Consider the following 12546-nt stretch of genomic DNA (forward strand, 5'->3'; position numbering starts at 1 on the left):
ACACCTTCCTTTGTCATCACACTCTCTTGGCATACAAATGTTAAGAAAGTGGCCTTGTCTACACCTAAATCCTTAACAAGTGCACAACAGACGCCTCAATTTGCGCTTTGCGCAGCCGCAAGGTGCGGCGATGGCTTCGTCTACGACGAACCCGCCCGCTGCTCCGGACCCCTTCGATCTGGGGATCCACACCCCCGCCAATCTGACTGCGGCCGTGAACGGCACCATTGGTGTTTCACCCGGTCCCAGGCGGATGGCTCAGACACCATCCTCACCACCAGACTTGCGTATTGTGATATCACGCGCTAAAGTGATATTCATATTCATATTCACATATTCGCAAAAGGTGTGCTAGAATATCACCCTAGCACTTTAGCACAATTGATATCTCCATAGCACTGCAGCACCTATACTGTCAGATATCCGCAAATCAATCAAAATTAACATCGGAGTCTTCACCACCGCCACTATCAAAACCCGTATCAGTAATTACACCCATACCACCATGAACAGCCTTCTGGATATGCCCTTCACGCAGCCAGTTGCCTATACATTCAACCTTCTCAAGATTCTCGCAAGTCATTCGTTCTCTATCCCAGGAGAGAGTGCGTCGACCACCAGAGAAAGCAGATTCCGGATCAGCTGATTCAGGCGCGATCGAGAGGATATCAATAGCCATTCGACTTAGCTGAGGATAAGTCTTCCGCTGGTCCTTATTACACCACCATTGAAGTGGTGACCCACTTATTTTGATGGGTGTTGCCTTTATAAAGTCTTCAAGATCGTCCATACTATCACCCAGATCCTCGGTGACTTCCAACTCTTCAAGTAGAGCGTCCCACTCATTCGGCTGCCGCTTTTGCGAAGCAGATACCTCATCAACCGACTCTGCAGGTCCAGTCTCAGGCTGAGTTTTGTACTCTTCCCAAATTGTACGGACACCAGCAATGGCGTTCTCGTGCCATGACTCTGGCCAGTGGCGCTCAATGTACCTGATTCGCTTTGAGGGATCAAGAAGGAGGGCGGCAGCGTAAACAGGCGCATCTTCGGTCATAGTATAATACTTGTCGAGAATGAACCAGCCCATCTCAATTGAATGAAGGATGCGGCGATCAAACGTCTCCGGCTTCGAGTAATGTTCCTAGATTGGATAATTAGCCAAGTTAGGGTTTAGAGCCTATCAAGTGACAGCATACCTTGTTCTTTTCATAGTGGCGTAATAAACCATCCATAATTGTCAATATTTGCGACAATGTAGAATTCTTACCCTCAGCCCATAAAGTTGCCGACGCGAATGGGTGGAGAAATCTATGTGTTCTTTCAAGGTAATCCCAATCTGATGAGTTGAGGATATTATCGTTGATCTCCTTATCGTAATCAAGCAAGAATTGCTTGATCTGTGATTGTCTTCGGATAAGATTATCGATCAGCTTATACCAAGAGTTCCATCGGGTGTCGTTATCGATCCCAAGCCGCAAGCTTACTCGATCCTCCCATAGATCACTGTGGATAGATGAATTTCGAAGCCAGACTGCAATGTTATGTAGTTTACGCATCGCCGGGATGGTTTGCCAGCCTCTGAATTTGTCATCCCTGAAATCGGGGGGCTTCCGAGCGGCCCTTTTAGCCTTTCCCTTCCATACCTTACTGAAAGACTGTTCTTGCTGTTCCGAAGCTTCAGACCGCGATGTTGGCTCATTGGCGGATACATCATAGAGTGTAAAGTAGAACTGTTCGTACATCTCGGCGCCGGTTACGTCGCTGGCAGCGGCAAGTGCTGCGCGTAAAGCTTCTTTCGAGGACGCAAGGAGGAAGGCTTGAAGGGAGAGATTTATGATATGAGCGATGCATCGGATTCGGCGCCGGTTGGGACGGAAAGATATCCAGACCCCGTTAACCAACTACCTATTACCGTAATCAACGTTCTAAATCACATACACCGTATTTATCCTGTAGCATTTGAGAGAGATGCTTTAAACAGGTATCGTTTGAAGTAGCATTATCGCCGGTATGATAGCCGATTTGCTTCGCAATACCGTATTCTTCGATTGCTTCCGCCATTAGAGTTGCTTGGCGTTCGCCACTGTGGCTGTATCGGCATTCAGGCATAGCTAGCAGGGCCTTTTGAAGTCGATAGCCATTATCAACCCATCTAACGCATACTGCTAAAATGCCATGCCGATGAGGCGATGTCCAGAGATCGGTCGAGAGATGGATCTTCGATACGGACGCCTGAAGCTTTGCTTTCAATTGAGATCGGTATAAGTCGAAGGTAGTGGTAATATGACGCATAGCTGCGTCGCGGGACGTGAGGAGAAGATCCTCAATAGCCGGATTGCATGCCAATATGATATCCTGCATCTCATCCCATTTCACCGCGGAGAATGGTAAACGACGGCGTGTAAGAAGATCGACAATCGATTCTATATATTGCTGTCGGTTAAGGACGCGGCGTAAAGTGGTATCTGATGGCCGACTCGGAAAGAAACTGTCCATCCGCGGCTGCTTTGATGGCCGGGTAATAATATCCGAGTCGTGCTCGTCTACGGTACTGGCCTCCGTCTGAAGAATAGAGGCATGTTTCCTTTTCGCGTGGTAAATGGCATTGCTACGCTTTCCATTTGACTATGGACTATCTGGGGGACAATGAAGGCATTCATACATAACACGACCAGATGTCTTTCGTTTGCCAGATGGGCCTAGTTTGGCCTTCTCTGGATGAGTGGTGCGGAAAATGGCGTCGAAGCTAGATGATTCGAAGGGCAGATCATCGGGTGATACTCTAGTCTGTGATCGACTAAGGGTATCAGTGATAATTTTTGAAGACGAAATCATAATTATATATTGAGAGTCGAGGCAGCAGACTGTCAGACAGCGCGCTCTCACTAGGTAACTAATAATCTAATGATGATCGGAATGATTGTCTTCTGTCTCTTTCTCATCATGGTTGTTCTTGCTCTCCTCCTTCTTATCGCTAAAGAGGCGAGGCTATGATACTAGACCTGCTGACCCTGCAACAGACCTGTAACACTGTTCTGACGATTCACGCGTAATCGCGCGACACCCGTTTCCTGTGGCTGCCTATGCAACACTATCATCCATGCCACTTCTCCAACACAGACCGCGGAATTCAAAGATATCCGGCAGGGTGAAGGACTGGTGCCAGCATGAAGTGCATTTAGTGTGATGGATGCTAGCTACTTAAACACAAAAGGTTGCACCATAGCCTGCTGCCTATACTGAGGTCTACAGCCTACGCTCAGAATTGTAGCATAAGCTATAGGGAGCTACAGCCTAGGCTAAAGAAGCTGTGGTTGGCATCCTATCACGTCCCACGGGAGGGCGTGTGCATGATCAACTTAGCAAGAAAGATTGAATCTAACAACTCGTATTTAGATTATGGGGGAATTGTGCGAATCTAAATACACTATAAAATCCTATGTTGTGTTAAAAATGTGACGAGAACAAGGGGGTGTTGAAAAAGTTCATTGCAGTAGATCCAGCCAAAGTACAGAGTAGCTAAATGCTATTCTATATTTAGACGAGATGCTCAGCCACCCCCCCGGTCCTAGTAAGGTCGGCAGTTTGCCCCTGGCCTAACTTGGCCTAACTTTTATATACAGAACGGTTAATAAAGTTTTACCTGGTAACCTATACAGTGGGGGGCAATAAGTTTGAATCCAAACTGAAGTTGTCGCCCTATGACTAGCTGATTTAAGTAAGAAGCTTTCACTACCTTTAGACTTAATAGAGCTCTATAGCTTCCATACTTGGTAAGTCTATTCCTCTATTTGGCAAACAGTGTCTTATTAGGACTAGCCCAGAGAGTCCCCAGCTGGTTAATAGACTTCAGTTTGGATTCAAACTTATTGCCCCCCACTGTAGGCACTTCGGCAGTTAGGTAGTAAACTATCTTGCCAACTTTAAGAAAAAGGCTTTTATGGTTTCTTCGAAAGGCAGAGGCAAGATCAACTGGTGCAGCCAAATAGCGTTCACCAGCACCTTGAGACACGATGGTTAAAGTTTTTTACAGTTCGTATCCTGAAATAATCATCCAATGTGGTCTGCGAAGTTGTGAATTAAGAGGTACTTATGGGGCCTCTAATCCGGCATTACCGTGGGAGCGGCAGCGACCACCGGGGGGGGGCTGACCAGCAAAGGATACTCCCGACTGCGCAGGAGGTACTTGCAGGCAGCGCTGTGGCTACTTATTGAACTCTGGCGACAGTCCTTTCTGCATACCTGCAGTTGCCTAGGTGTATAGTCTAAGACGAGAGAAATCTTGCTTAGACTCTTTTGAGGACCTGGCGGGCTTAATGGCGGATGTTGCATTCCGTACTCTACTAATCTATACAGCAGCGGTCATTAAGAAGCATCAGAATGCGCACAGCAATGCCACTAATGCGGCATATATACTTCTCTATGAAATTTAAGCTATAAACCTATATAAGAACTGGTTATTAGGCTATAAAAGAGCTAATTATAGTATTAATGATATTTTCCTCTTTAACCCAGCAAAAGACCAGGTCCCAGCCGAATACCTTGAGAACTAGGTGTTTAACGTGGGCTAGATATAAGCTGCGTGGCTTAACCTTTATTATAGAAAAATGCTATAGACCCTGTTCTAGTAGTTAGAGGATATTAGCACACTGGGGGGTATTTATATATTCCCAGATGGTAAGGAGGGTAGATTATGCAAGACATTAGATGAATTTTAATAGTAAGGCTATAGCTATGCGATGGTATGCACTTTTAAAGACTTCTTTTAAATAAATTTAACATAACATATATAATAAGCAGGTGCAACAGACAAGCAAGTACAACAAAAAATCCCGCAATTTATATCTTCTTAACTTAACTAATTAATTTTTAACCATCAAATATATTAGACCTAAATATTAAGGCTAAGATCCTTCTTACACTTTATGCCCTGTAAAATAACCTAAAATTAAGTCTCTAATATGCCGCAGGCATTTACCAGGTCTATTATTAGACTTTATATTACTAACAAAAGGGTAACGTGGTTGATAAGCATGCGACGCAGATAAGCATGCGACGCACTCTTCTTACCCTTTAAGCTAGAACTTGCTTTAAATCCACCACAAACTATCTAATCAATTAAAACTACTTACTATACTCTTCCCTGAATGTCTCAATTACTACCTGACAGGTCCTTGCATTATGCCCGGCCTTGCCGCATACACCACAACGCCGACCAGCCGGTCGCTCTGACCGGGCCCGACCACCACCTCTACATGATTCGGCCACTACCTGTGTATCAACATCCATCTGATCAATTACTTGTGATGCATCCTCTACAGTCATGGCCCCTCCTTTCTGTAATCTAGTCCGTTTTGCCCTCCGGCGCCGGCTTAGTATCTCATTTGCATCTCGAAGGTTTCGGACCTCAGCCCTTAATAATGTAACCTCATGCATAACTGCCTTTGTTGCTTTAGTATTAGACTTTAAAGCTTCAATAATTGACTCTGGGGAGCTACTTTTATGTCGTTTAATTCGTTTTTCAAGGTATTCAGACTGAGATTGGGCCTCAATTGCCGTCTTTGGGGTCTTTGAAACCCAAGGGGTCGAAGGTTCAGCAGCCTCCTGAGGAGGCGTTGGAGTCCGTAACTGCACATCAAGCTTTGAGATAACATTTTCCGGGTCGAAAGGAGCAAGCCCGGCTCCTTTAAAACCTCCCTGGATATTACTTTTTGTAAAAGTAGCTTTAAAAGCGGCGTAAAAGGCGGGAAAGAACTCGGTCTTCGAAATGTGAGTTATAGAGCATCTGATCAGATACTCTATTTCTCGACCATATGCCTTTTTCAGCGGCCCAAAGCACCCAACGTCAAGAGTCTGCAGTAGGTGAGATGCATGAGCAGGCATGCAAAGTGTGACAATCTTATTCTCCTCACAATATCTCTCAAAATCGGCCGAGTGGTGGCTTTCGTGACCGTCAAGGATCAGAAGACGATAGGGACCAGTTGATCGGTTAGTTGTAGACCGATCAAAGTGCTTTAGCCAATCGAGACCTAGCTCGTTATTTGTCCATCCATTTTGGGTCGTTGCAATAACCCAATCGCCTGGGAGGTTGCATTCTCGGTACCAATTCGCAAGGTGATATTGGCCTGCACCAATGATGAACGGCGCGATCGATTGACCTTCCGCATTGATCGCCTGGATCACTGTAATCCATTCCCGGTTTCCAGGCTGTACTGATTTTGGCCTTCCTTGCCTTTCCGAACCTGTAACGACCATTCCAGCCATAATAGCGCCCATCATAAAGCCAGTCTCATCAAAGTTCCAGATATCATCTGATCTGATACCGTACTTCGCGATTGTGTTCTGTATAAGCCTAAACCAGCCACGAATAATAGATAGATCTTCGCATTTGGCTCTCTGATAGTCGTATTTCCGAAATAAACGCGTCTTTAGCTCTGGTTGTCGCTTGACGAAGTTATGAGCCCAGCGCTTGCCAACAGGTGACGCGTCGCGGTCAGCAAGAAGAGAATTGGCCATTTCTTCCACAAAGCGCAGTCGCGAGGGAAACCCTCGCGAATCTAGGTCAAGAATGAATTGGACTATTATCTGCTCTTCTAGATCGGATAGTTTCCGCGATTTCGGGATAAAATAGCGTCGCGATTGAATGCCATTTCTACGGCGACGTAGCCTAGGCTCAGAGATCTCGTATATCTTTGCAGCGCGTCGGGTACTTAATTTTGGGTCATTTTGAAGGGCCTGAAGGGCAAGGAGGGTTCTGGCTTCATTTGAAGATTGTGACATTGTTAATGGTTGAGAAATATCTGGTCAGATAAAATCTATGATGTAAGAGGGAAAAGTGCGTCGCATGCTTATCTGCGTCGCATGCTTATCAACCACGTTACATGGTTTAGTGGCAAGAGGTAATGCTGTATGCTTGAATAATATGAACTGCAAAGGAGAAGTCCTAAATAGTTCTCAGATTTTGTACTTCTTACTTTCAACTAGAATATGGTAAAGAGAAGCTCTAAGTATTCATATTCCGTGCTGGGGTTCTTTTGTAAGCCGCATGCGAGACATAACCAAGGAGTTCCAATCGGCCGCCTTTTTACCATTAATATAAATCATTAAGTGACAGGTTATAGCTTGCCAGGATATTATCAGTCACCAGGTTATTATTATTGCTTTTGAATCGAGCGAGGGACTGTTATTGGTAAAGATCAAAAGGCGGTCGCCTTGATACACACATGGCGTCAGTTTATATGAAAATCCTACAGTACTGTCCCCGGTGCATATAAATCAATGGCAGCCCTTTGATTGGGCATAATTGCCTAAGTTAATAAGTATTAGTATTGGCTTATTTGGGATAAATGTTTTAACAGCATTATACACATAGCTGCGTCACAGGCTTTGAGTGTTTGGCAAGGGATATTCTTGGATAGTCTTTGGCAGTAAAAGCCTCAGCTAGAAATTAATAGAACCTAGAGATGGAGAGTAGAGGTATACAGGAGATACTACACAATTTACCAAGTTTCTGCAAGAAAAGACGAGGGCTAACTGATGGTCAGGACTCAAGCCGTGCATATTGGTGCACCTTCACTAACCCCTCCCGGTATAACAAACCCTAGGCCCAAATAACTCGTGAAACGTGGGAACATTGAGATGTATACTTAGTTAGAGCTCTTTTCCATGTCGTAAATGTTGAGAAAGTTCTCAATATAGGCTCTAGCTAATGTTACATCCTAACTATAGATATAACCTATGCTAAGAAATAAGTAAGAAATGTAAGGCAGTCTAATTTCACCTTTATATAATGAGCTAAATAGTTGCCTGCATCGAATTTTCCATAATTACCTGACGGTATCATAACACTCGCCATGCCGGTTGATTTTTATCGCCGTAGACTTCCACCTTGCTCAGGCCGAGAGTTCTTCATGGGAAAAGGTTTCCCTTCAGAACATAGGTACAAAGGAGACTGGGTTAAAGTGGAGGAATTAATCACGACGCTTGGTGGCACTTTAAGTGCTAAGAGGACGAACAACGTAACTGACATACTTTTGGTAGGACGTGATGGAACCCCTCAAACAGGACTTGGAGAAATCATTGATGGGGACCGGGAATGGGCCAAAGACCGCAAACTTAAGATTCGTAGCTCTGAATGGCTTTCAGAAGTTTATTGCCAGTATCGTTTCTTTTTTAAAGATAAACCACCGCTGGAGCCCGATGTTAGAAGCATAGTCTTGAAGGTAACTATAAACCCCTGATTAATCAAAATGAGAAGTCATATCAGAAATTACTAACTACTTGGAACAGGAGCCCCTTTACACTGATGGAGACGGATATCTGATTGTAGCCCCGGGGGACAAACTCATACCGAGGTGTAAGTAATGCCACAACTAGTATTCTGTACCAGGCCAATTTCTAATTGAATACTAGTTCAAATCATTGACAGAATTATGGAAAAACGGCATAGCTCCACTGTTGTCTATGTCAAAGACGAGAAAATTCAAGATATTGTGCCTATGGTGATAAGTCGTCAAGGACAACCGTATACTGATGAAATATTGGATTACCTTCGTGTTCTCCAAACTATCAAGGTGAATGACCCCAAGAACCTTAGTCGATGCCAATGGCTATGGGATTGCTTCTGTTATAATGGCCACATTTGCGCTATAGAGGAAAATCGGTTTGATAGTTTGTCAACGTTACTGCATCGCAGACCCCGCTTTAATCATGGTGAAATCCGGAGTTTCATCCGACAGCTTTTTAAAAGTGTTGCCTGTGGGTATAGAAACTTACCCTCTGTTGCAACCATACTAACAAGGCTCAGTCCTACATAAGATTGGCATAGTACATACTAGTCTTAGTCCTAGAAATGTCTTGCTTTGTCCTCAGTCTCTTAGCCCCGAGATCAAGGTCGTTTCGTCTGCAACCGGCACAAATCATCAGGGGACGAAACCTAGTTCCCTGCTGAGTGCCCAGATTCAGATAGTCGGCTTTCATTGTGCCGTTTTCAAAAATTTCGGTTATTACGAAGCGCTTACTCCATACTGTTATACAGCCCCGGAAGTCTTCCGGGGTAAACAATGGTCATACGCTTGTGATATTTGGAGCATAGGATGCATGATCTTTCGTCTCTTGACTGGCACTAATTTCCTTTAGGAAACGGAGGAATGTGAAGTTCTGGACTTAATCTATCAACGAGCTCCGGGCTCATTGGGTGAGAAATACTCACCAACTACGACAAATAGTTCTCAAAGCATTGAACACTACAAGGTAAGCAATGGCGACTCTTCCAAAGATTTCGCTTAAACTAACAAAATAGCATACCCTTAAGCGTATTGATTGCCCTGCTGAGTGTAGCGACTTCCTGGGACAAATCTTTACAACTAGTAAAAAACGTATTACTGCAGAGGAAGCCTTAAAGCATCCTTGGCTGCGTTAAAGTGGGCATTCTCGGCGACACCAAGAGTTCCGCAGCATATTAAGTTTATAAGAGAGAGCAAGAAATGAATAAGACTGCTCATTGTAGGAGAATGCAAGATCTATGTTAGGGATATAATGGAAATAAGTTTGATAGAGAAAGAACAGCTATCGTACTTCTTAATATGAGACTTATTTGGAAGATAGATAGACTTCACTGGGATCTTAAAGACATATCATGATACTTTTTATCAAATATTTTCATAGTATTCAACTCTAAAATTGGGAAAGAAATTATATGCAAAAGGTACCTGAGTTTGCTGTTGATATGGATAGAACACATGTTGCCTCGTAATGTAAACAGCCCAATGATGTACTTGAAGGCCCAGAGGTGCTTTACGCAATTAAGAAGTCTCTTCAGTCATTGATAGATGGGAAGAGTTGTGTCTTTATCTTATTTATGAGCATAATCCATACCGCAACGGGAAACAGATAGGGACAGACATTCATTTAAATTATGTAATGGACATACTTAATTCACTCTTACTTATCTCCATAGTATGTATCTCCAGCTAGTGTTGATGCAAGAACTCCTCAAAATACATCTAGTCCTTTATCATGTTAAGGACTGGCGCCACCCTTTTGCAAATACATTATCGCTACGTAATAGATACAACATGATTTCACAGTTGCGTGCTTCACATGACATCTTCTCAGTCTTCGATCTACACCGCTAGTCGGTTGCGTATGATAGATTCTTTCAGATTCCAATCGTACTCCATGTGACAATAATCAACTAACAGGAAGAGAAAGGCCTTATTGGCGGGGTCCAAGTGTTTTGGAGTGAAGCCCAAGAGACGTTGGTTTTGGATATTTGTTTAAAGACATACACAATGTGGCTAGGATTTATTGTCAAAGTCTCAATGCATGGACTCTCCATCAGTGGCTGCTTTCTTTTTTCTTTCTTCCCCAGCTCTACTCTTCCATATTTCATCCGACGTCAGGTATTGTGATCGCTGTCCATCCGCCGGCAGCCAATTATTCTGCAGAAGTTAGCCGATGCAAGTAACCAGTAGACAGCACGGCAGTAGAAGTCATGTCATATGAAAGTAGGTTTCTGGCTAAATCGAGCTTTGGCTATCATGACGCCTAGTGTAACAGTACACCCATAACTTCTCAACTTTGCAGCAAGTATCCTTTTGGGTGGTAACAGTTGAATTGATTCTGGATCTCCGTGATGATTTCCATCATCTACTCCGCCGTCGAAGTGAGCTTATAGCTGTAATTCACAGGCGAGGCTTCGGTGACACATTAGACACTCTTGGCGGCCAAAACATCTCCAGCGCCTTCAGAAGCTTTTCACTACGGGGAATCGAATTATTATGGAGTGCGGTCGCTTTTAAATTGTGTTCATCGCTTGAACTACGATGTCTGCGGATGTAACCTGGCAATTGAAATTCGCATAAGTTTCGCGAAGCTGGAAAGGTCCTCATTGGTCTCTTGGATGTGGCCATTTGCAATGGGGATGTTCTGGGGCACGACAACTGGATGTTTGCCGTCAGACGTCTCTTTTATGTTTGCGCGGGCAAACAGTACAGGCTGAATTTCCATGCGAAAAAAAAGGGACACAATCTACCTTTCTCTTTGAACTAAACATAGCTGATAGCTAATTCTATTGGTAAAGAAAAATATGGGACAGGGATGCACCGTGAAATCAAATGCAAGAGCGCGTGCCTTGTAGTGGATGCTGTACGGTGGCCGCTTCTAGTCAATAATGACTGATACAAGGTCAAACAACCAATTTTTATCGTCCTTCTACAGATAGTTGAATCTCTGTTATCTTGACCATGTTCGTCAGCTATGTGTATTCCCCGAGCTTCACAAATATGGAGTAGTACTTGGTGCCTCAACGTCCTTCCAATAGACGATGCAAAAGCATGATCATTAGAAATAGGATGATTGTCGGCGCCCGTATCGTTGCACCTGGGGGACTGGAAACCGGGTTGCATAATTTGGTCTCCATCGGCACAGTGTGAGGGGCTGTACCCGTGCGACTATTTTTTTTCACTTTTTCTTTTACATGCCAATCCAGTGTACCCAAAATAGAAAGTTTACGAAAGCTACCCACGTTGAAAACGGTGGTCGTAGAATAGAAATGCTATTGGACATATACAATATTGTATGAAACACCACCTCTGGGCATAGAGTAGAAAGAATCTGAATCCCCTAATATAGAGTCGTCGAGCATCAAATACGTTTGTACCGTAAAAAGCAGAACAAGCTGTCAATTTATGCTACGCTGCTCTAACCAGGCCAGTATCATCGCTTACTCGTCCGTGGCCGATTGAGTATAGCCACCATGTTCATTCGCGGATCTCTTTCCAGTGCTTCCTTTATCTTCCAGGCACCCAAAGCTCGATGAGCCTTTCCTCACGTTTCTGGGCAAGGTCTTGTGATATACTGTAACCAGGAGGTGTTGATATGAACTGGTTTCCAGATGCGTTGCATTGTTCGGCGATATCATCGTTGTCATCGTTGTCACCGTCAAGCATTCTTTGGCTGGGATATCAGTCGCCAGGACGAGAGTACGGCCAATTCTTGATATGCTTATTACAGCAACTTCTAAGTTTCTGCCTAATATTAGTCTAGTAATGGCCATCGTCTTGACACTAACACTGTTTCAACAGTCACAAACGAATTGACTGGGACGTGATGGATGCTTGGTTTCAGCTATTGATGGAACCGCCTGTGGCATTCTTCCGAAGAGTGTAGGCTTAATTTTATGGCGATATTCGTCCACTCACGGCCATACAAATCAACAAGCCGTCTCAGCTTTCCGTCCTCTTTTTCTGACCATGTCGTTCATAATGTGCCCGGCCTCTACTGTGACATGCCTTACACAGTAACTATCCCTAGTCGCTTGAACATGAGATGGTCATCTTTGATACCATAAAGACGCGTTAAGTGGGCCTTTTCAAGTACTGCTGAGTGAATAAATTTTTTTTTTTTTTTTTTTTTTTTTTTTTTTTGTTTGTTCCGTCATCGTTGTAGGCAACATTGGTTCTTTTCAGATTACGTGCCTCAATGAATTTATATAGGACATTGAACTAGAAGTTTACAATCTTTTTGACCCACCGTAGAGTGAAA

The 12546-nt window shown here is 43.9% G+C and overlaps 3 protein-coding genes across 3 annotated transcripts; 1 reads left to right on the top strand and 2 right to left on the bottom strand.

The window, feature by feature from the left end:
• Positions 1–430: 430 nt before the first annotated feature.
• On the bottom strand, positions 431–6780 carry FOIG_16710 (uncharacterized protein; the record flags this gene model as incomplete). The annotated part of the gene is made up of 6 exons (XM_031218184.1): positions 431–1141; positions 1197–1901; positions 1939–2608; positions 2663–2787; positions 4243–4343; positions 5133–6780. 6 exons carry the CDS (start codon positions 6778–6780, stop codon positions 431–433), a joined length of 3960 nt encoding a protein of 1319 aa, XP_031052100.1.
• Positions 6781–7853: 1073 nt separating this feature from the next.
• Positions 7854–9421, top strand: FOIG_16711 (uncharacterized protein; the record flags this gene model as incomplete). Its single annotated transcript, XM_031218185.1, has 5 exons — positions 7854–8222; positions 8290–8356; positions 8807–8826; positions 9139–9252; positions 9302–9421. 5 exons carry the CDS (start codon positions 7854–7856, stop codon positions 9419–9421), a joined length of 690 nt encoding a protein of 229 aa, XP_031052101.1.
• Positions 9422–11792: 2371 nt separating this feature from the next.
• On the bottom strand, positions 11793–11951 carry FOIG_16712 (uncharacterized protein; the record flags this gene model as incomplete). The annotated part of the gene is made up of 1 exon (XM_031218186.1): positions 11793–11951. The coding sequence occupies one exon, from the start codon at positions 11949–11951 to the stop codon at positions 11793–11795; it is 159 nt and encodes a 52-aa protein (XP_031052102.1).
• Between the last annotated feature and the right edge of the window lie 595 nt (positions 11952–12546).

The sequence above is a fragment of the Fusarium odoratissimum genome (genome assembly GCF_000260195.1).
Source record: "Fusarium odoratissimum NRRL 54006 unplaced genomic scaffold supercont1.128, whole genome shotgun sequence".
NCBI classification, from domain to species: Eukaryota; Fungi; Ascomycota; class Sordariomycetes; order Hypocreales; family Nectriaceae; genus Fusarium; species Fusarium odoratissimum.